The sequence below is a fragment of the Peromyscus californicus genome, unplaced genomic scaffold (genome assembly GCF_007827085.1).
Source record: "Peromyscus californicus insignis strain IS unplaced genomic scaffold, ASM782708v3 Scaffold_20__1_contigs__length_68692818, whole genome shotgun sequence".
Lineage (NCBI taxonomy): Eukaryota > Metazoa > Chordata > Mammalia > Rodentia > Cricetidae > Peromyscus > Peromyscus californicus.
The window spans coordinates 41,249,680-41,269,566 of record NW_026294503.1 but is presented as its reverse complement, the minus strand read 5'-3'; the positions used below and the strand labels follow the sequence as shown (position 1 = coordinate 41,269,566).

The 19,887-nt window shown below is 53.8% G+C and overlaps 3 protein-coding genes across 4 annotated transcripts; 1 reads left to right on the top strand and 2 right to left on the bottom strand.

The window, feature by feature from the left end:
- Window positions 1-218: 218 nt before the first annotated feature.
- On the top strand, window positions 219-3,028 carry LOC128116274 (testis-specific serine/threonine-protein kinase 5-like). The gene is made up of 8 exons (XM_052747457.1): window positions 219-455; window positions 794-901; window positions 1,099-1,301; window positions 1,385-1,440; window positions 1,764-1,896; window positions 1,976-2,091; window positions 2,470-2,601; window positions 2,687-3,028. The coding sequence occupies exons 1-8, from the start codon at window positions 294-296 to the stop codon at window positions 2,821-2,823; spliced, it is 1,047 nt and encodes a 348-aa protein (XP_052603417.1). The 5' UTR covers window positions 219-293; the 3' UTR covers window positions 2,824-3,028.
- Window positions 3,029-3,120: 92 nt separating this feature from the next.
- On the bottom strand, window positions 3,121-6,095 carry Hgh1 (HGH1 homolog). The gene is made up of 6 exons (XM_052747456.1): window positions 5,415-6,095; window positions 5,235-5,335; window positions 5,028-5,126; window positions 4,687-4,778; window positions 4,485-4,607; window positions 3,121-4,408 (listed from the first exon to the last, which is right to left on the bottom strand). Exons 1-6 carry the CDS (start codon window positions 5,981-5,983, stop codon window positions 4,256-4,258), a joined length of 1,137 nt encoding a protein of 378 aa, XP_052603416.1. The 5' UTR covers window positions 5,984-6,095; the 3' UTR covers window positions 3,121-4,255.
- Window positions 6,096-10,601: 4,506 nt separating this feature from the next.
- Wdr97 (WD repeat domain 97) lies at window positions 10,602-19,801 on the bottom strand. 2 transcript variants are annotated; one of them, XM_052748108.1, is made up of 23 exons: window positions 19,139-19,801; window positions 18,322-18,935; window positions 18,071-18,192; window positions 17,239-17,938; window positions 17,020-17,162; window positions 16,700-16,936; window positions 16,535-16,625; window positions 16,229-16,361; window positions 16,018-16,139; window positions 15,730-15,790; window positions 15,425-15,574; window positions 15,094-15,345; window positions 14,885-15,007; window positions 14,725-14,808; window positions 13,614-13,742; window positions 13,316-13,531; window positions 13,054-13,239; window positions 12,743-12,940; window positions 12,536-12,657; window positions 12,305-12,461; window positions 11,444-12,021; window positions 11,300-11,361; window positions 10,602-11,204 (listed from the first exon to the last, which is right to left on the bottom strand). In XM_052748108.1, the coding sequence occupies exons 1-23, from the start codon at window positions 19,208-19,210 to the stop codon at window positions 11,008-11,010; spliced, it is 4,749 nt and encodes a 1,582-aa protein (XP_052604068.1). In that variant the 5' UTR covers window positions 19,211-19,801; the 3' UTR covers window positions 10,602-11,007. The 2 variants fall into 2 exon arrangements, with proteins under 2 accessions (XP_052604068.1, XP_052604069.1); XM_052748109.1 differs by lacking the exon at window positions 19,139-19,801 and having other exon boundaries at window positions 18,301-18,437.
- Between the last annotated feature and the right edge of the window lie 86 nt (window positions 19,802-19,887).

The following is a 19,887-nucleotide window of genomic DNA, read 5'->3' as shown; positions in this document are numbered from 1 at the left end:
TTCACTCTCCAATCAGTCCAGAGCTGTGTTAGCCTCTCAGCCTCCCCCAGTCTCTCAACCTACACTCTTAGCCTTAAGCTCATTAAGTCTTCAGAAAACTGGCTGTTTTCTCCAAGGGGCTTCAGGTCCCACCTAGCCCTCTGCTTCCCCAGTCCCTGCCCTCTGAAACAAGTTAGATCTCAGCTGTGTCTCTGCTGTTGACGGACAGTAAGCTGGCCCTCCAAGCCCCCTTCTGTGGCACCCTGCCCTCCACAAGGAGCAACAGCCGGCACAAGCTGGATGAGAGGATCTTCATGGAACAGGCTCAAGAATGCATGAACAATGGTTATCTGCTCTCCTCCAAGAAGATTGGCTCTGGTGCTTTCTCCAAGGTCTACCTAGCCTATGCAACACGTGAGCGCATGAAGCACAATCCTAAACTAGCCTCTGACTTGCGGGCCAAGCGCCACACTATGGTGAGGGAGGCCTGCCACCTTCTCTGTGGGTTCCTTGGGGGTACCCCAGCTTGGTTCCAGCAGGCCTGTGTCCTAAACCCTCTCAGGTACCTTCCAGCTACCCTAGCTTCCTCTATGGGACCTCCCTCCTAGGTCCTATTTCTTCTCAGCTCCCCCATGCTCTATCCCCCAACCCCTCAAACATATATGTGCCCAGGACAAAAAGAAAGTAGGGCTGGCACCACCTTTCGAGGATATTGCTCACCCAGCCCCTGGGAGAAGTTCAGCAATGTGTGTAAAGAACAGTGGGCCTATTCTAAGGAGCTTTGACCCAGCTGACCACTCCCCACCTTTCTCAGGTGGCTATTAAGATTGTGTCCATGGCTGAAGCCCCAGTGGAGTACTCCAGAAAGTTCCTGCCCCGTGAGATTTCATCACTCAATGCCACCTACAAGCACCTTAACATAGTAAGACAGTCCTCACCATGCCTGCTGTCCACCCCATGCTTGGCTCCCCTCCCCTACTCGGAAAACCTTTTTGCCCTTGAATACAGAGCCCACACTCCCCCTGCAACTGGGATCTAGTATATGGGACAGTTCTAGCACTCTTGGCCCAGGCCTTCCTCAGGATGACAGTGTACATGGGGCATGGGGGTGTTTGATAGGTGCAGTTATATGACACCTACCAGAACAGTCAGCGCTCCTACCTGGTACTGGAGTTGGCAGCCCGAGGCGACCTGTTGGAGCATATCAACGCAGTGTCAGACCTCCGATGTTGCCCAGGGCTAGAGGAGGAAGAGGCTCGAAGGCTGTTCTGGCAGCTGGTCAGCGCTGTGGCCCACTGCCACAATGCCGGCATTGTGCACCGGTGAGCGCGTCACCTGGCCTACCTGCCTAGCTGGGTATCTGCTGACCCACTTGAGCCCAGCCCCATATTCCCTTCTCCCACAGAGACTTGAAATGTGAGAACATCCTGTTGGATGACCAGGGCTTCCTAAAGCTGACAGGTGAGCCTACACGGCTTCCTCAGTTCAGTTTCCTTCTGGACTTCTACCTCCAACTTCCTGTCCCATCCAGGCTCTTGTCCTCAACTCTGACCTCTAGTTCTTCCAAAAAGCCTGAATTCAACTCCTACCTCCAGCCCAAACGCACTGGCCTGCATCCACAGGAGGCCCTACCTAGTTCCTCCTTCACTCTCATCTCTGTAACATACATTCAGAGCTCCCCACCCTGACCCCACCATCCCAACAGATAGATAGCCTCTTGAACCCACTGTCCCCAACCTGCCCATCATCTGTGTTGCCTTGCCCTGCCTGGATGCTGTGTGCAGATTTTGGCTTTGCCAACTGCGTGGGGCTCAAGAACTCACTGCTGAGCACCTTCTGTGGCTCTGTGGCCTACACGGCCCCAGAGATCCTCATGAGCAAGAAGTACAATGGTGAGCAGGCTGATCTGTGGAGCCTGTGAGTACCCCAGGTAACTCCTGCGGGATGCATGGGTGGGCTTAGGAGGGACGACACCCTGAGGAAGTTGTGTCCCCAGAGGGATCATCCTTCATGCCATGGTGTCTGGGAAGTTGCCCTTCAAAGAACACCAACCCCACCGCATGCTGCATCTGATTCGTCGTGGTCCCGTCTTCAAGCCAGGGTTGTCCCCAGGTGAGCAACACCATTCCATTCTCCTTCCGAGCCCCAGCTCAGGCCTGGAGAGCAGCCAGAGACTAGGACCACAGACAGCAAAGACAATGATATGATAGATCACCCTACCCCATAGTCTGGAAAAGGACCACCCATACACTGCATGTTGGGAAGCTGAGCTGAGGATGGAACCAACTGAGGGGTAGCAATCCTACTGAATATTAACATAGTCCAGAATACCTCACCGTTTTCTGTGCCTCAGTCCCCTTTAATAATGGGCAGAAGCCCCAAACCTTTGCCAGACTAGAAAGGATCCCTCTCAAGTAGCCACCGTTTCTGGCAGTAGTGGGTGAGGGTCAGAGTCACTGACAGGCTCCAGCGGTAAGCCCTCCCCTGTAGGGTGCCGGGACCTGATCAGAGGGCTGCTTCAGCTGCATCCGTGTGCACGCCTGGGCCTACAGCAGGTAGCTGCTCACTGCTGGATGCTGCCTGCAGAACACACACTGCACTCTGCACTCGGTGCTACTCCAGGTGGGGCACGGCTCACGGGTGACTTGTTAGGCTGCAGGCAGTGCCTCTAACACTCTACGTGACACTGTGCTTTGGTCCATTGCAGAACAGGAGCATTCCCGGTCAGCAACAGCCCCTGGCCACACAGAGTCTGGCAGAGATACCGTGTACCAGAAGCAAAAGCTGCAGCACCTCCAGAGGCGGGACATCTCTAAGGAGAGTGTCTCTGGCCCAGGCGTTTAGCACCTGGAAGCCTGCACCAGAGGAATAGCTTCTACCAGTCTTGGGCTATGGCACTCCATGGCAGGTGGCCACTCTCTATGCCCCATAGTCCCTAACAGGAACATGCCTGGGCACTATCTGGTCAACTGAGGGTGGGTAGGTGTGGGCAGATAAAAATGTTTTTCTGTGGAGCTGAGGATGCAGCTGTCTACACAGGGAGAGCAGGTGGCCTCTGGGTACCTCACTGGGCTAGAGCTCCACCATTACCTCTTTGGGATCTGGGTCAGAGGGAAAACACCAGTCTATACACAGCACAGGTACCTAGAGTATCAAAGCTTTATCAGAGGCCCGGAGGGCATCATGGAGGGAAGGAAGACTCATAGTACCCAATGAAATACCAACCCATGGCATAACAACACATAACAAAACAGTTTTCCAGCATCAGAGGTCTGGATTGGACTACCACAAACTCTCATGAAGACCATAGGCCCCAGGTACCTGGGAGGACCCACTGCTGAGGAGAGGGAACAGCATACAAAAGCTTCACACAGGTGGATCAAGATCTGTGGCTCAGAAAAGGGGACACAGCGGGGCAAGACTTGCCATGGTGTCTACAGAAGGAGGAAGAAGGGCTGTGCAGACGGAGTAGGCTCCGGAAGTTGGGGGTAGGATTGTGTAGGGATAAATGCTGCAGGAACACCCAGGAGAATCTCTGCAGAGGTAGGCAAGGTGTGCCCAGGAGGGGGGTCTGGATGTCCTGAAAGGCAACTGAGGCTCAAGGAAGCTAACTGAGAAGCAGGTTCTATCTAAATGGCTAAGACCAATTCAACATGGGACTAAGGAGGCTAACCAAAAATAAAACCAGGGGCCAGTATCACAGGCAGAGCAGAGAAACAGGTAGCGAAGGGAAACTGTACCCAGTAAGTGATCCAGAGACAGGCCTAGAAGGGCAGAGCATCCGAGAAAGACCCTAGGATTTAAGTGTGGTCTGTGTTTCAAGGAGGTCTTGGGCAAGGGAAGCAGAAGGACTCCCAAGGTTGGGGCTCATAGCACTGTTTGCACCTCCAAACCAACCCAGATCCTTCAGGAGTGAAAAGCTCTTGTTGGCTGACCAGGGCTTGCAGCGTTTTCAGTCCAGCCCTACCACGGTCCAGGAATGGGCTCCTCATCGCTCCAGTGGCCACCGCCTACCTGCCTCAGATGTAGGCGGCTATGGCACAGGACCTGGCCAGCTCCAGCTCAGTAGTGCAGCACTGAATAACGTGCATCCTTGCGGGTTGCAACGGGGCACAGGACTGGGCAGTGTCCTTGAGCTTCTCAACATTTACTGGGCATTTACTTTAGAACCCTGTGGGAACACTGGCACCGGCAGATCTGGAGCTGGCACTTAGGTCACAGGAGCTTCAGGTCCCTCGGGTACCCCTTCCTCTTAGCTCTTGAGCAAGCTCTGGCTTCAGGTCCCTCGGGTACCCTTGCCTCTTAGCTCTCGAGCAAGCTCTAGCTGTTCCTGCTCGTCTAGCTGTTGCAGCTGTCGCTCCACGTCTTCAGGCACCTGCACCTCCAGCAGGTTTTCCATGCCAACCTCTGGCTCATCACCAATAAGCACCTGCAAGCAGAGGAAGCAGGTGAGCCGCTCGTTAGCTGTGGGCACAGCTTCTCTAGCCCCCCGTCCCTGCACTCACCTGGATAAGCTTCTCACAAGCCATTCGCACATCAGCCTCCGGCTCCCAGTCGTGTAGCTCTCGAAGGATCAAGTAAGCGCCCTGGTCCCGTATCTGCTGCCGACCTGGGGCAGTGGCTGTCAGCTGGGGAGATGGGAAGGGTTACTCAGATACCACCAATATGTATTGTGGAGAGGCATTAACGTCACAGACCCCTGCTCACCAGCATGATGGCTTCGATGAGCATCTTTCGGATGTCAGCATCCGGCTCTCGCTGCTTGTCTGGTGACAAGTACTGCAGGTCAACAGGCAGCCCTAGGAGTGAGGGTGGGAGCTGTGCTGGACACCTGAGCCCTGCTCTGCCTGGGTGAGCCTCCCGTGTGTGTGTGTGTGTGTGTGTGTGTGTGTGTGTGTGTGTGTGTGTGTGTGTGTGTGTGTGTGTGTAACAACCCCCTCCATAAAGGCTTTTGAAGGGACTCCAGACCTGTACATTCTCCCTCTCCCCTTGCTTGTATCCTTCCAACCATCCTAGACAACCTTGAGACAACGACCTAAGTCACTCACTGTCCATTTCTTCCTCAGAAAACTCCTCAGGCCCAGCCAAGGGCAGTAGCAAGAAGGGGAGAATGTCCACTTGGGGCCCGAGCAACCACTTGTGGTGTCCTGTAGGTGGAAACAAGGCAAGGGACCAAGGAATTGGTCTACTGGGTCCCGAGGGACCTGTCCCCACCCAGCAACGGCACAATCCCCCCCCCCCCCTTTGTCACTTACGATGCTCGAAACAGCAATTCCGAAGAGTTCCCACCACTCCTCCCCTCCGCACTGAGGAGTCTGTGTACTGGGTGAGAGGCAGCAGCCGCTGGACCACGCATCTGTTGGAAGGCCACACTCGCTGCTGTCCTTGTTCACTTCCACACCCCCTCCCCGCCCACGCGGGCGCCTGGGCTTCACCTGTCCGGGTCCAGGAGAAAAGCACGCACCTCCGCCTGCTGGCTAAGGTTGGAGAGCAGCGGCCCCAGGTAATGCAGGGGCGCGGCCGCGTTGTAGCTGGGCATGCACAGCGCGTTGACCAGCTGCTCCAGACCCGGCCGCTCCGGCTCAGCGGCCATCAGCTTCTCCATCAACGCAGCACACGGCGCCAGCTCGCGGGTCAGATTGGCCAGTACTGCGGCCACCTCTTCAGCCCAGGGCCACTGAGGGTCCAACACGCAGCTCAGCAGGCGGGCAGGCAGCTCCGGGTCCGCCGCCAGCAGCGGCCGGTGCAGGCCGGGGTCAGCAGCCAAGTTCACGAGCGCGCGGGAGGCGTCGCGGGAAGGGGCCGGGGCGGGGGCCACGGCAAGCTCGGCTAGAGCCCGCAGCAGCGCTGCCTGTCCCGCCAACAGCGAACGGCCCGAGCCCGAGCCAGTCAGAGCCAACACGTGCTGCGCCGCGGCCGCCTGCAGGTCTGCCCGCGCGCCGGGCGCCAGGAAGGGCAGGAGCTCCGCCGCCTCCGTGTCCGCACCGGCCGCCTGCCCTAACATCCCTCGCTCCCCCGAGAGCCCCGAACCTACTCCCGGACCCCGCAGGCCGCCAGCAGTTTCAGCCGCCGTTCACCTTACCAGGGCTACGGCCCGGCCTCCGGAAAAGCGGAAGTCGTCACGACCAATCCGAGGCTGAGGACCCAGCTGAAGGGGGCGGGACCGGCCTGGGCGCGAGGCATTGTGGGCCACGGTGTTGGACTTTTCGCTCGCAGGTGTTGCGGGCCCTGGCGGGTTGTATATAGCACTTGTGGGTGGTGCAGACGCCTTCCCACTCCCCACCCCACCCCACCTCACCCCACAAAAAAAAAAAAAAAAATCTAAGTCCTTGCGGCGACTTTCCCGACTGTCTTTTGTTTGCTTGCCAAGCCAAACTGATTCACATCCGCTGCCCTGCCTCCAGCGGCATCAGAACCGGCCACGCGGCCAGCACGCAGAGTTGGAAGCTCGGAAGCCCGGGCCCCTGGTGTCACCAGACTGTTGCTACTGTCCATTAGCCCCCGGGTTCAGAACCGGATAGCGCAGGACTCCGCGGTGAGAAGGCAGCTTTGGTCCAGCCTCTGACTTTACAGAGAGGCTAACTTCGGGGCGTTTGTCAGTTCTTCAATGACAGAAGCCTGGGTCAAACAGGCTTGCCCAGAGGGAACTGGTTAGTGAATGTCTAGTTTGCAGGTTTGGGGGAGCCTGGCGACAGACACTGCTGCACAGCTCTCTAGAACCCTGTTCGGTTTCTTCCTTCCTCGCCTCTCTGCTGTTCGGCTTCCCGGCGGCTCCATAGTATCTTTACCTTCTACTGGCACATTTGTTAGCACAGGTGAGAGGACACTGACCCCAGCTGCATAATCCTGGCAGAAGATAGTCCCTTTAGGTACTGGAGTCTTTTCCAGGAAAGTATTCCATTCGGTTACCATTTAACCTGGGGTCCTGCTCTCTCCCAAGATAGAAATCTTGAGTCAGTGAGTTTTTCCAGGGCTGGTCCTTGGCGGCTTTCCTAATCTTCAGCTTCTGACAGCAAAGGGGATAGCTAGGAGCTGCAACAGTTACAGATCCGATACAGCCTTAAGTTCTGACTGGGACCCTTAGCGCTATAGTAACAAGTGTTTTTAGCTCTTGTGTGGGCGTAAGCGACCAGATTTCCTGGCCTTTGACAGTGGCCAGTGATACAGTTCCTGAGACTAAGACCCTTGCCTCTTAAAGCCACCGTTGACACTTTCTACTACTGCTCTACGGCTTGTAGGGACAGTCTCTGTGCACTGTGTAAAGATGTGTCTCTTGTTTTATGTCACCTGCCTAAGGCACCTTCTAATTGGTTTAATAAAGAGCTGAACGGCCTGTAGCTAGGTAGGAGAGCATAGGCTGGACTTCCAGGCAGAGATAGGAATTCTGGAAAAGAATCTGAGGTGGGAGATTTGCCAGCCAGACACGGAGGAAGTTGGACATACCGTACTGAGGAAAGGTAACGAGCTACGTGGCAGAATGTGGATTAATATAAACAGGTTAATTTACACTTTTAAGAGCCGGTTGGGAGCAAGCCACGCTTTCATAATTAGTGAAAAGTCTCTGTGTCACTATCTGGGTGCTGGCGGTCCAAAGACAGGCCCGTATAACTGCTGCTTCGCCATCCCTGCCTCTGCTGCAGCTCTGCTGCTGGGTCTCCAGTCTCTTCACTGCTACCTCCTTCTTTGCCACACCAACCCATCCACACCTAGAAAAGTCGGCGAGAAAGGACAGACGTGGTGGTACACACCTTTAATCTCAGCACAAGTGGATCTCTGTGAGTTCAAATCCAGTCTGGTCTGCATCATTGTAGGTGGAGTTTCTCTGTGTCTCAGCAGCCACTCCCAAATATAACCACTCAGAGACTTATTAACTACAAATATTTGGCCGATAACTCAGGCTTGTTACTAGCTAACTCTTACACTTTAAATTAACCCATATTTCTTATCTACCCTCTGCCACGTGCTGGTACCTTCTCTCAATACAGCACATTCATCTTGCTTCTCTGTGTCTGCTCAAAACTCCTGCGACTCCACCCTTCTTCCCAGCAGCCTCTGTGTCTTGCTGCCCCGCCAATACCTCCTGCCTAGCTACCAGCCAGTCAACTCTTTTATTAAATGAATCAGAAGGTGCCTTGGCAAAGACACATCTTCACAGTGTACAAAAAGATTATTCCATAACACATAGTGAGTTCTGGGCTGTCTCAAAAAAGAGAAAAAAGAAAAGGTCTCTGGCAAAGACTTTGTTTGCCCCAATGCTGGAATATCACATTGGGACAATACAAGAAGTGTCTCCTGCCGGGCGGTGGTGGCGCACGCCTTTAATCCCAGCACTTGGGAGGCAGAGCCAGGCGGATCTCTGTGAGTTCGAGGCCAGCCTGGGCTACCAGGTGAGTTCCAGGAAAGGCGCAAAGCTACACAGGGAAACCCTGTCTCGAAAAAACCAAAAAAAAAAAAAAGTGTCTCCTACCAGAAATAATCCCAGCATTTAGAAAGCTGAGATAGGACTCCAGATTTCCAAGGTCACCCTCTCCTAAGTGACTTTGAGACCAATCTGCTGTACACAAGGGCCTCTCAAAAAAAAAAAAAAAAGTATCTCCCAGCTTGTTTACAAAGTGAGCCAAACAGCCTGTATATAGTCAGAAGTGGACTGTTTGCACCAATCAGAACAGGTCATTACGCAAATGAAGAAGGACAGTAGTTATACCAATCAAGGCACTAATGTGTTTTGTAACAGTCACCATCTCCTTTGCTAGACTATCAGGGGAAGTGCTCGGCTGACCTGCTATAAGTGGTTGCTAGGAAAGGCCTGCTCAAAGCTGTTTGAGTCATTGCTGAAGCCACACCTCTTGGAGCTGAAGTTGTATTTTAGCCTTGCACATCTGTGGAATGTTCAAAATAGCCAGTGCTGGCATAAGGATATTCTAGCCAGCTGCCTGATATGCGGTCCTTCGCTCAAGGATGTTAGGGCACCAGGGAGGGGTCTAATGATATCAACCAGGGGATCCAATAGCCTCATCCTCCAAAGAAAGAGTGTTTTCTAGAAGTTTACATTTAGCAGGGGCCCAGTGGCTAAAGTGCTTGCCTTGCAAGCATGAAGACTGGAGTTTGATTTGGGTTTTTTTTTTTTGGGGGGGGGGGTGTTGTTTTTTAAGTCAGGGTTTCTCTGGGTAGCTCTGGCTGTCCTGAAAGTTGCTCTGTAGCCCAGGCTGGCCTCGAACTTTCAGAGATCCGCCTGACTCTACTTCCCGAATGCTAGGTTTAAAGGCATTCGAGGACTGGAGTTTGGATACCCAGAACCTATGTATAATTATGTATACTTAATAGATGTCAATAAAAACATAGATGGATAAATAAATCAGCTAGGCATAGTGCTTTGTGTCTAATCTCACAACTCAGGAGCTGCAGCAGGAAGATCATAAATTTAAGGCTAGCCTGGTCTATAGAAAGAGACTGTCTCAGAAAACAAAACAGCCCAAAACCTTCTTACAATGGTTGACTTTGATTGTTCACTTGACGTAAGATAGAGTCACCCTGGAAAGGGAGTCTCAGTGAGGGACTGTCTAGACTAAGTTGATTTATGGACATGTCTGTGGGGGGGGGCAGATATCTGAATTAATGGAAAGACTTTGCCCACAGTGGGTGACACCATTCCCTAGGAAGGGGATCCTAGGTTTTCTAAGAGTGGAGAAAGCATGCATGAGTCATTGCTGTCTTTTCCTAACTGTGGATGTCATGTGACTGGCTGCTCCAGGTTCCTGCTCCCTTGATGGATTCCTCACAATGATGGATTGCAGCCTAGACTTGGGAGCCAAGGGGAGGAAGGGGTTGATTTCATTTATACTCTCAGGTCACAGTCTGTCACTGAGGGTGATAGACAGTCAGAACAGGAACTCAGAGCAGGAACCTGGAGGCAGGAACTGAAGCAGAAGCCAATGGAGGAGTACTGCTTACTGGTTTGCTCCTCATGGCTTGCTCAGACTGCTTCCTTATATAATCCAAGACCACCTGCCCAGGGGTGGCACCACCCACAGTGGGCTGGGCCCTTCCACATCAATCATTAGTCAAGAACAGAGCCCCACAGTCTTGCCCACAGGCCAGTCTGGTGGGAGCATTTCTTCAATTGAGGTCCTTCTTCTCAAATTACTCTAGCTTGTATCAAGTTGACACACACAAAAAAAAAATCTAGCCAAGACAGCATATGAACCATAAAAACAGCAACCTACAAAGGTAAAAACAGCTCTCGCCCCTGGGCCTGGAAAACAAAGGGAAGAGGGCACCAAATTGGGCATGAACCCTACTGGCTCCTTTTCCTTAAATGTCATCTGATTCAGTCATTAGTGTACTCGCTGCAGACACCTTACTGCTGAGACCCACTTGGTACATACATGCAAGCAAAACACTCATACAATTAAAGAGGACCAGGCGTGGTGGCCCATGCCTTTAATCCCAGCACTTACGAGGCAGATGTGGGTGGAGCTCTGTGAATTGGAGGCCAGCCTGGTCTGTATAGTGAGTTCCAGGACAGCCAGGGCTATGTACAGAGACTCTTATTTAAAAATAAATAAATAAATAAATAAATAAATAAATAAATAAATAAATAAATAAGTCAGGACAGCCAGGGCTATGTACAGAGACTCTTATTTAAAAATAAATAAATAAAGTCTTTAATCCCAGCACTTGGAGACAGAGACAAGTGCATCTCGGTGAGTTTCGATGCCAGCCTGGTCTACAAAGTGAGTTCCAGAATAGCTAGGACTATTACACAAAGAAACCCTGTCTTGAAAAACCAAAAATAAATAAACACAAAATAGGATGCAGAACAATGAACACTTGACATCAATCTTTTGCCTCCATAAGCATGCACAAATGCTTATTTGCGCACAAGTGACGTGTATATATACACACAATAAGTAAATATATATATATATATGTATATATATTTTAATTTAGACCAAACATGGGATTGTGATTTGCCAAGGTGGTAGGACTGGGCGTTGACCATGGAGCCTTGACGATCTGTCCCCCAGGTCAACTATAGGTGTCAGGGTTTGTGTCTTCGAGCAGAAAGTAGCGTTGCAGAGTGGGCTGCATGAGCAGTGGGGGCAACGCCCGTGGGGGTGCAGGCCAACCTGGGGGAAAAGGCTGTAACTCCACCCGTGGCAGTGGCAGCTTCAGCACCCGGAGGGGGCCATCATGAGCTGGGCCCTGGCGGTACAGCCTGTGACCTGGATGCAGGGAACCAGGTAAGTGAAGCTGTATGCTGAGGTTGAGTGAGGAGAGGGAGCATTAGGGTCCAATTCTTACCCCTGTGTCCACTCACCCCTGAGAAACCTCCCAAAGCTTTGTTCCTTGGTCTCCTGCAGCCGAAGAATGGGATAGAGCCTGAAGAAGGGAGAGGATTCAGTCAGACCTTCCCCTGCAACCCACGTAGGGTCAACCCAACATGCCCACATTCAATGCGCACCAGCGATCCCGGGGCGGCCGCACCACAATATTGGGCCCTAGCTGGCCTAGAGGTGAGACACGTAAGTGCTCCTCCTCCTCCATCAAGCTCTGCTGCTGTGCCCGGTGCTTCTCACAGAAGAAATTAAGCGCATCAATGTGAAACAGGTCCACTATCTGAAAGCGTGCCCATTCTGTTTCTTCCAGATGCGCTTTTTCCTCTAGTGGCGGTGTTTCCTCCAATGGCAATGGCCCTCTACTTGGTGCAGCAGGCACAGGGACACGCAAGTAGTCCTCAGACGCAGAAGAGAGGGCCAGCAGTGCATCAGCGAGTACTCTTTTGGTTGGCCGGATGCGTGAATATGCCTTTGAGCTTGCAGCCTGGAGTTCTTGGGTGGATCCCATAGGCCCCACAGGTGAAGGCACAGGTGAAGGCACCATCAGCTCTTGAATACGCAAGGACAGTTCCGATGCTCGTGAGGGTATCCAGGAGGTGCTCAAGGCAGGCAAGGGTGCCCCAGAGATAAGGGAGGCTTGTGAGGAGCCCTCCCTGGGAGGCTCCACAGAAACACTGGCTATAGACTGCTCCAAGCTATTCATCTGTAGGAGAGTGACCCACGGAGTAGGTACCCTTGCACCTGTATCTCTGAAACTTCCTTCTGCTAGAGTCCTAGCTCCAGGGAGAGGCTTTCTCATCCAGCCGCTCCCCCGCCCCCTTCATCCCAGTGAAGTCTTCTGCTGTGAGGGAGCTCTCAAGAAATGTTCTGGTTGGGGAAAACCCAGGTGCATTCCTATGGGCACCCACTAATGGTCTTCTGGGAGACCTCTGAAGAAGGCAACAGGTTCCCAGTAGGTGAGCCACCCAGCCCTTGGCCCACCAGACCTGGAGAATAATTTCCTCAAGCTTCTGATGACATTGTGTACGTATCGTGGCCTTAGATTCAAGGTTGAAGTTCTCAGCCCAGGTTGTCATCTCCTTGTACAGGATGCCCTGTGTGTCCTGGAGGCCCAGCCTCTCCAGTAGACTCTTAAGGTCTTGCCTGGGACAGGTAGATGAGGCTTAACCCGAGTCTTCCCAAGCTGGTAGGGAAAACCCAGCATGGGCTCAACTCACTGACAATCAGTTGGAGCACAGAGGTAGAAGGACATGATCTCCAGCACCACATCAAGGGCCTCCAGGCTGCAGGCTAGGAGCAACTGCAGTGCCATCATTACGAACTGCTTCTGCGTCTTGTCCTAAGCTCAGGAGTGGGTTGGAACCAGGGAATTGTGGTTGATTATGGAAGTAGGTGAGGATACAAGGTACTGTGGAGGGACTCACCTGGAGGCTAGGGGGCTGGTCTTGGTTGAGCAAGTACAAGAGCTTGGCCTGAAGCCGGCTGCGAAGTTCGTTGCTTATATCAGGAAACAGCCTCATTAGGGCATTTAGAATACTCACTCGCTCTGCCCAGGAAGCCCGTGGCAGGGAGTCCACAAACATCGAGGCCAAGCCCTCTATGGTGCCCATCTCTGGATAGGCCTGTGGGAAGATTTGCTGAAGCTCTGCCCTTCCCCAACTCCACTCTGAATGCAGATTAGCACCGCCTTCTCTTCTCCCCCACCCCCAGCCTGGGCTTCTCAGAGTCTCCTAACCTCCAGGGTAAAGATAGGGAACAGCTTTTTGAACCAGTTCTGGACAACAAAATAATGCAGGAACCTGGGCAAATGCCCATAGCGCTCTTCCCAGAGTGAGCGCCCACGGTGGTGATGGCGGGAAGCCAAGTGAGACTTGGACTTGGAGACATCACGGTGAGGTTTTTTGATCACGCTCTTGGAGATCTAAGGGAAATGACAGATGCTTTAAACCCACCTCTGAGCACCAATCTCACCCTTCATGAAAGCCTAGAGTGCCTACTTGAGTGTCTGGTTCCCAGGGTTCGGGCTGCTCCTCAGAAGTTGGGGAAGAGGAGGCCCATTCAATCTCCAGCTCGTCATCCTCCTCCTCCTCCTCGTCACTGTCATCTTCCCCTTTCTTACGTGACCTGTAAAGCCAGTACATCAGTTTCTTTCGCCACCTGCCAGTAGAATGCTTCCGGCGCTTTAGCCACTGGTCACCCCGTCTTCTGGATGGCTGCAGAGGAACACGAGAGAACATGTGGCAGGCTGTGGAGAGAGCAGGGCCCGCCCTGATCACCCCAAGCTCCACTACTTGCCTTGAGTCGGCTTGGGGTAGCGAGTTCTGCTAGGGAGCCAAGGCGGCTGACCTCTGCATGCAACCACATCTGCTGCAGTATCACAGAGTTGGGCACACAGCCAGGAAAATGGATGGAATGAGTGCGTTGCTAGATGTGGAGGACAATAGATTGGGTTGAGAATCACTGGGACATAACTGGGGAGCACCCCATAACCACGGGCCACCAAAGGCCAGACTGTTCTCAACACACAAATGGGCAGTTTAGCTTGGAAAACCCGATAGAAGGATAATCTGGGGGGATATGAATTGTAAATGAAGAGAGGAATCTAGAGGTGGTTGGTCCCTGGTGAGCACTAACCACATACATGCTCTCCGGGGAACTTAACCTAAAACAGGAGTGTCTACAAAAACCATGGTAGAGGGGGCAGGGAAGGAAGAAAGGAACTTGGAGAGAGGTCCATGTATTGAGTAGATAGGCCTCCCCGAGCTGGAAAGACTAATAATACAGCTGAATGGGAGCCTGGTATGTGCTAAGCAAGGGACTAGGGCCTGCCTGGGTGCCCAGTACGACCAAGTATGAGAAAATGGTGGATCATGAGGGACTGGCCCCACCGGACTTGGCTCCCTTGAAGCACAAGAACCCTGATCTTCCAGAAAAAGTCGACAGGGAATGTAGCACTCCTGCGGGGGAGAACGATGTGAGAAACAATCGCTGGTGGTAGACCTCTGGCTCACTAGAAAGTAGCAAGGAGTCCATGCCCATAGCCACACCAGAACTGGCCAGGCTGGAGAGGTACACAGGGCTCTTAAGTCTTGACCCTATAGGCTTCAGGTAGGCATGGCCCTTGGGTCAGATTGGGACACAATGGCTTACAGCAAAAGGAGATAGGATATGCATGGCCGGGCTGTGGTGGCGCACGCCTTTAATCCCAGCACTCGGGAGGCAGAGCCAGGCGGATCTCTGTGAGTTCGAGGCCAGCCTGGGCTACCAAGTGAGTTCCAGGAAAGGCGCAAAGCTACACCGAGAAACCCTATCTCGAAAAACCAAAAAAAAAAAAAAAAAAAGGATATGCAAAGAGTGAGCCCTTAAAAGAGGCCACCTCTGGGAGGGAGGAGAGGTGAGGTCTCACCTTGTGGGGCTCTATGGTGGCAGGAAAGAAGCCCCCTACGTTTGAGAGAGGCTCTCGGGGCCTTCTGTGCAGCAGCAGGGGAACCTGGGGAGGGACAGGGAGTGAAAACAGAGCGCAGCCACCACAGTCCCTGAAACTGCTCTTGAACAGGGGCCCTCACCCTCTGCTGCAGGTAGTAAGATGATGTGCTCAGGTCCATGCTCTGTCCTCCAAACCGATCACACTGCACCTGCAGATCCAAACTAAGGCCCAGCTCATAGCTCAGGGAGGAACGTGCTAGAAGCTAGGGTATGCAAGGAGTTACAAGGGGTTGGGGCAGGGATCACAGTGTCAAGCATGGATGGATATAGGAAGGGAAGAAGGCCTCACCTGGGATGCCTGGCTATGCACCACCCGATGAATGGGTGGAATAGGCAAGGAGACTCGGGGAGGGCGGGCAAAGCGCCTGCCTGGGGCTCCTGGGGTTTGGAAGGCTGAAGGTGGGCCCATTGGCTGAACATCATCGCTAAATGTAACCTGCCCACCACTGATGGCAGCTCTGGGCTGGATCCCTGTGTCCTGGGACTCTGTGGTGGGTCCCGCAGCACCCCACTGCAGGGATTCCCTTCCAGATTTTATGTCCTAGGACAGGAAAAAACAGGAAGCATGTGTCAGATAGGGGAAAGGTCATGGTCGGGCCTGGGACTGATCCCACACCTACCAGCAGGTCACAACCATAGATCAGATGTAAGTAATTGTCAAAGGCTTCCTCGCGCAGCTTCCAGGAGAGTTGGGGCCGAGCTGCTGGGACCACCATTCCTTGCCTCAGTTCTTGAAGGTCTTGATCCCGGGCTATGATATCCTTCAAGTCCTGAGGTGGAGATCAGTGATCATTCCCCGCTCCTTAAAGACTTGCCATGTGCTTCCCAAGCAACCATGAGAATTCAGGCCAGAGGCTGAGAGGTTGTGGCTTGAGACTGGGCATGGATGGGCACTGGGCTGGCAAAGGGTCAGGACTGACACTACCTCCTTCAACACCGGCTGCTGAAGTGTTGTTGTCTGCTGTTGGATGAAGGGCAAGGGCACACTGTGGATAGAAACAGGCATAGATGAGACTCTGGGCATTACTAGTGGGATAGGTTAGAAGCTGGAGTAGGGACCAGCCAGGAGAAAAGATTCTGGGGTTGAGATGTGGCGATACCAGAGGGACTTGGTAGTGTAGAGAACTCACACTACGGGCATACAGCTATGTGAACCTTGCTCCCAGGGCTGGGTAGAACCCTCCACAGCAGCTGAGCAGCCCTGTCAGCAGACCTGAGGTTGGCTGCTCCTTGTAGACTGGCAAGCCTTTGCAGTTGGGAGGTTGTCAGTGACTTCCAGCCGGTGAGTGGCAGTGGGGGGTCATTCACCACATCAGGGGTCTTCTGACAGAATTTCTGAAGAAGCAGGTAGAGCTTTGTTCCCAGTACCGTTTATTATGGGCAGCAGCCAGTCCCACCTTAACTACCTTGACCTCACTGTATACCTTAACCAGATAAGATGTAGGTAGGTAGAGCTCGTGGGACACCAGGCAGAGGCGGGAACCTAGTGCGAGTACCAGGTCTCCACTGTTGTTGGAAAAGGTCAGGCTCTGAGGGGGACCATTCAGCTGCAGGAGCCTGCAAGAGGGCCCAGAGTCTAGCCCCTGTTTCACAGAGTGGGAACTTGAGGCAGTGACAGGGTCAAGACCCTGTCCCCCTCAGTCCAGCCCCTGGTCTTTAATGGGTTAGAAGAGCCCTGATGGCTGTCCTTTAGCTGCCAGCTGCCCCCACACTATAGGGCCCCAGCGCACCTCAGCAGGCGGTTCTCCCAGGTCCAGATTCGGATGGTGCAGTCCAGGCTGGAGCAGGCGTATAGCTTGAGGGTGGGGCAGCAGCATAGGCCTAGGGGCAGAACTAAGGTTAGGAAGCAGTTGAGAACAAGGACACAGGCTTCACCTCCACTCCATTCTCCTCACCAGTGATGTGGTCTATAGGGTCGTCCTGTGGTCGGTGGTCAAAGCGCATTTTGTCACCTAGGCCAAACTGCACCAGGCCATAGGTGGCGCTCTCTGGGTCCTCAAAGCCTACCATGATTCGCTTGTCCAGAGTACAGAGCATTACCGCTGGGTGGCAACAGGAAAAGGTATGTAGCAGACTCAGGCACTCCTCCGCATATGGGAATACACGCCACATCTTTACTGTCAGATCGCCACCTTTGGGTAGCAGGAGCCAGGGTTGGGACTCTGGGAAGGTGCAGGGGCTCCCAGGCTGTCTTTGAGGGAGAGAAGGCACTGACCTGAAGTCACTATGCTATTCCAGGAGGACCCAATAGCAGTCACTGGACCTGGGATGTGTGCTTCTGTAGAGAAGATTGTCTGTGATGTGCGCCAATCCAGTACAGACAGTGTGCCGTCTGAGTACCCCATCATTGGTAAGAACCTGTGAGAAGGGATGGAGGCTGCTGGGTCAGCCACATCTTTGCCTTAACCCAGCCTCAGATAGCTGTTGTGCCCACCTGTTCTTATTTTTCCAGGCCCAGGCAATGGCACTGCGGAGCATGTCGCCCTGATTCTGGTGCACAATCTGCCAGCAATCATATGCGCTGCGAGGGTCTGTGAGATGGCTGTAGAGGTGCAGACAGCAGGGCTGCGGCGCCGGGGGTGGAAGTGGACGCCGGCGGTGTGTTACGACCATAGGGCAGCGTGCTGCATTGGCGCGCACGAGGTGCCCTGAGCGTGTCAACACCCACAGCGCTTCTCGAGACAAACAATAAACCACCCCAAGTGCACAGTCGTCCGGCTCCAGCAGCAGCGAACTCACAGTTCGTCCCGTAGTAGCTGAAACCAGGTAGACTGACCCATCTGCACAGGCGCAGACAAGGCGAGAGGGCAGAGCTGGCTCAACGGGTGCCGGGAGCGCTGGCGCCACCTGTACATGGAGCACCTGCGCTGATAGCTGTGCTAATGGCAAATAGATGTCACACACCCGCCACAGCTCCACGCTTTTTGAGCACAGAGAGAGCACCGGCCAGCCAGGACCTGCAGGAGCCAGCAAATGGCTCACTCTTTCAGAGAATGTGTCTTGGTTCCAGCAACCCAGTGGTACCTCTCCCACCTGAGCTGCGGCCCTCAGGTCCCATGTGCGAAGCGTCCCGTCCTGTGAGGCGGACACTACCAGTGAGCTGTTCCGGAGCACTGTCATAGCTGTCACCGGGCCTGCAGGAAAGGTGCTGGTCATTTTGGCGCATCATAACTTAAGGAGGAGTTCCTGGGATGCAAGCAACACGGGAGAAGGGCAAGCTCAGGGTGAGAGAGAAGGACTGCGAGAGCTGCCAGACTGTGGCACACCTGTGTGGCCCACGAATACCATCCGGATCTGCCAGTCAGCCTCCCACACCTTCACAGTACTGTCCCGGGAAGCTGTCACCATGGCTTCTACCTCCTCACAGTACTCCAAGTCCGAGATGATGCTAGAAGGGAGAGAATGGGAGGACCAGTGGACTCAACACAGTCCCATCTGTGGGTCCTACAGCCCCTGAAGTAATTGGCTCTCCTTAGGGGATCTGCCTCCCATCTACCTGTCCCTGGACTCCCCTCACGTTTTATGCAGATCCTGGCACACGTTAATTAGAGTCCAGGAGTCCAGATCAAAAGTGAGCACCGCTGAGCCATAGGCAGCAAAGCAATGCCGGGTGCAGTGGTCAGCTTCCGGCCCTAGAGCCAGCCGCTTGAGAGAGCCGGACAAGCCTGGTGGTGGTTGCAAAGGTGAGCCACAGGACACCAGGCGGCGACCACCCGAACGGAACTTCCAGAGCTCCACGCTGCCTCCCACCTGGGCCACAAGCAACAGTCCCTGGCTGGGCACTGGTAAGCAACAAAAAGGCTCCTGGTTCAGTGTCTTGCTCACCCAGAGCGGGCGGAAGTCTTGCCCTAATATAGTCAGTCCAGCTGGGCCCCAGCCTACAAAGCGGCCCACTTCTCCCAGAGGGCCCGGCACAGTCACTAGCCCATTCAGCACCACCGGAGCCTCCAGTTTCGCCTGCGCCCAGCCATCCTTGGTATGCTGATGCAGGTAACCTGCACCATCTAGTATCAGGAAGCGTCCACCCACTGGGTCCAGCGCTACTGAGCGCAGTCCAGCCGCCACCTCCAGACGACGCAGTGGCTCCAGCCCGTGTGTCATTCGAGCGACCCGCAGCTCTGCTCTTTTCTCCTGCAGGCCAGAGTACATAGGTGTGCATGTGAGTAATGGAGGCATGAGCGCCTCTGCTCTCCTGCAGGCCAGAGTACATAGGTGTGCGTGTGAGTAATGGAGGCATGAGCGTCTCTGCCTGGGGACACTGGAAAGGACCAGTGGAGTGGGTGCCCAGTGTCTCTAGGGATGAGCCCAACCAGAGACCTCATAACGAACTACACCTTTTCTACAATGTCATGGAGGTATGCACGTAGGTGTAGCCACAGCTGTCGGGCACGGGAATGCAGTGTCATTTTCCGCCACCTCTGGGAACTTGTAAAGAGCTGTAGGTCCTCTGGTGCCTCCGCCAGACCCAAGTCTGTAAGTCAGTGGAGGATGTGGTGTCACTATAGCCTTGTGCCCCAACCCTGGAGGTGATAAGCAAACAAGGAGCCCTCCTCTGAGGGACACAATGGGTCAAGGACTGCCCAGGGAAGTTCCACCTCCAGGACTGAACAAAGTCTGAGAAACATCTACTTCCTAGTGGGGTGCCTGGACAATGGTAGGTGCCCCCACCATTCTTTTTTTCTTTTTGGTTTTTCGAGACAGGGTTTCTCTGTGTAGTTTTGGTGCCTGTCCTGGATCTTGCGCTGTAGACCAGGCTGGCCTCGAACTCACAGAGATCCGCCTTACTCTGCCTCCCGAGAGCTGGGATTAAAGGTGTGTGCCACCACCGCCCGGCTTCCCTCACCATTCCTTTCCGAGAGCACCCCAGGATCTGGGACGTCATAGATGTCCTGATCATACAAGTCTGTGTCCGTGACCAAGTTGTCACCCTCTAATGCAAAGAGGTTGCTTGCGTTTAACATCGGGCCCTCCATGTCTACCCTGGACAGTCCCAGAAGTGCGAGCTGTAACAGCTCTTGAGACTAAGTAACGGAAAGGCAGTAGCTGTTGCTAAGATACCAGACGCTGCCGGCCCCGCCCCTTG

Excerpts from the sequence above, each read along its gene's own strand:
- Wdr97 (XM_052748108.1), bottom strand. The coding sequence starts at position 19,210 with ATGACACTGCATTCCCGTGCCCGACAGCTGTGGCTACACCTACGTGCA. Across the intron at positions 18,193-18,321 it reads TGCCAGGATCTGCATAAAAC|CATCATCTCGGACTTGGAGT; the intron begins GTGAGGGGAGTC and ends TCTCCCTTCTAG. Across the intron at positions 15,008-15,093 it reads TGCATAGCCAGGCATCCCAG|CTTCTAGCACGTTCCTCCCT; the intron begins GTGAGGCCTTCT and ends TGCATACCCTAG.
- LOC128116274 (XM_052747457.1), top strand. The coding sequence starts at position 294 with ATGGAACAGGCTCAAGAATGCATGAACAATGGTTATCTGCTCTCCTCC. Across the intron at positions 902-1,098 it reads CCTACAAGCACCTTAACATA|GTGCAGTTATATGACACCTA; the intron begins GTAAGACAGTCC and ends GGTGTTTGATAG. Across the intron at positions 2,092-2,469 it reads CAAGCCAGGGTTGTCCCCAG|GGTGCCGGGACCTGATCAGA; the intron begins GTGAGCAACACC and ends CCTCCCCTGTAG.
- Hgh1 (XM_052747456.1), bottom strand. The coding sequence starts at position 5,983 with ATGTTAGGGCAGGCGGCCGGTGCGGACACGGAGGCGGCGGAGCTCCTG. Across the intron at positions 4,779-5,027 it reads TTCTGAGGAAGAAATGGACA|GGCTGCCTGTTGACCTGCAG; the intron begins GTGAGTGACTTA and ends CCTCACTCCTAG. Across the intron at positions 4,409-4,484 it reads CTTGTGAGAAGCTTATCCAG|GTGCTTATTGGTGATGAGCC; the intron begins GTGAGTGCAGGG and ends CTCTGCTTGCAG.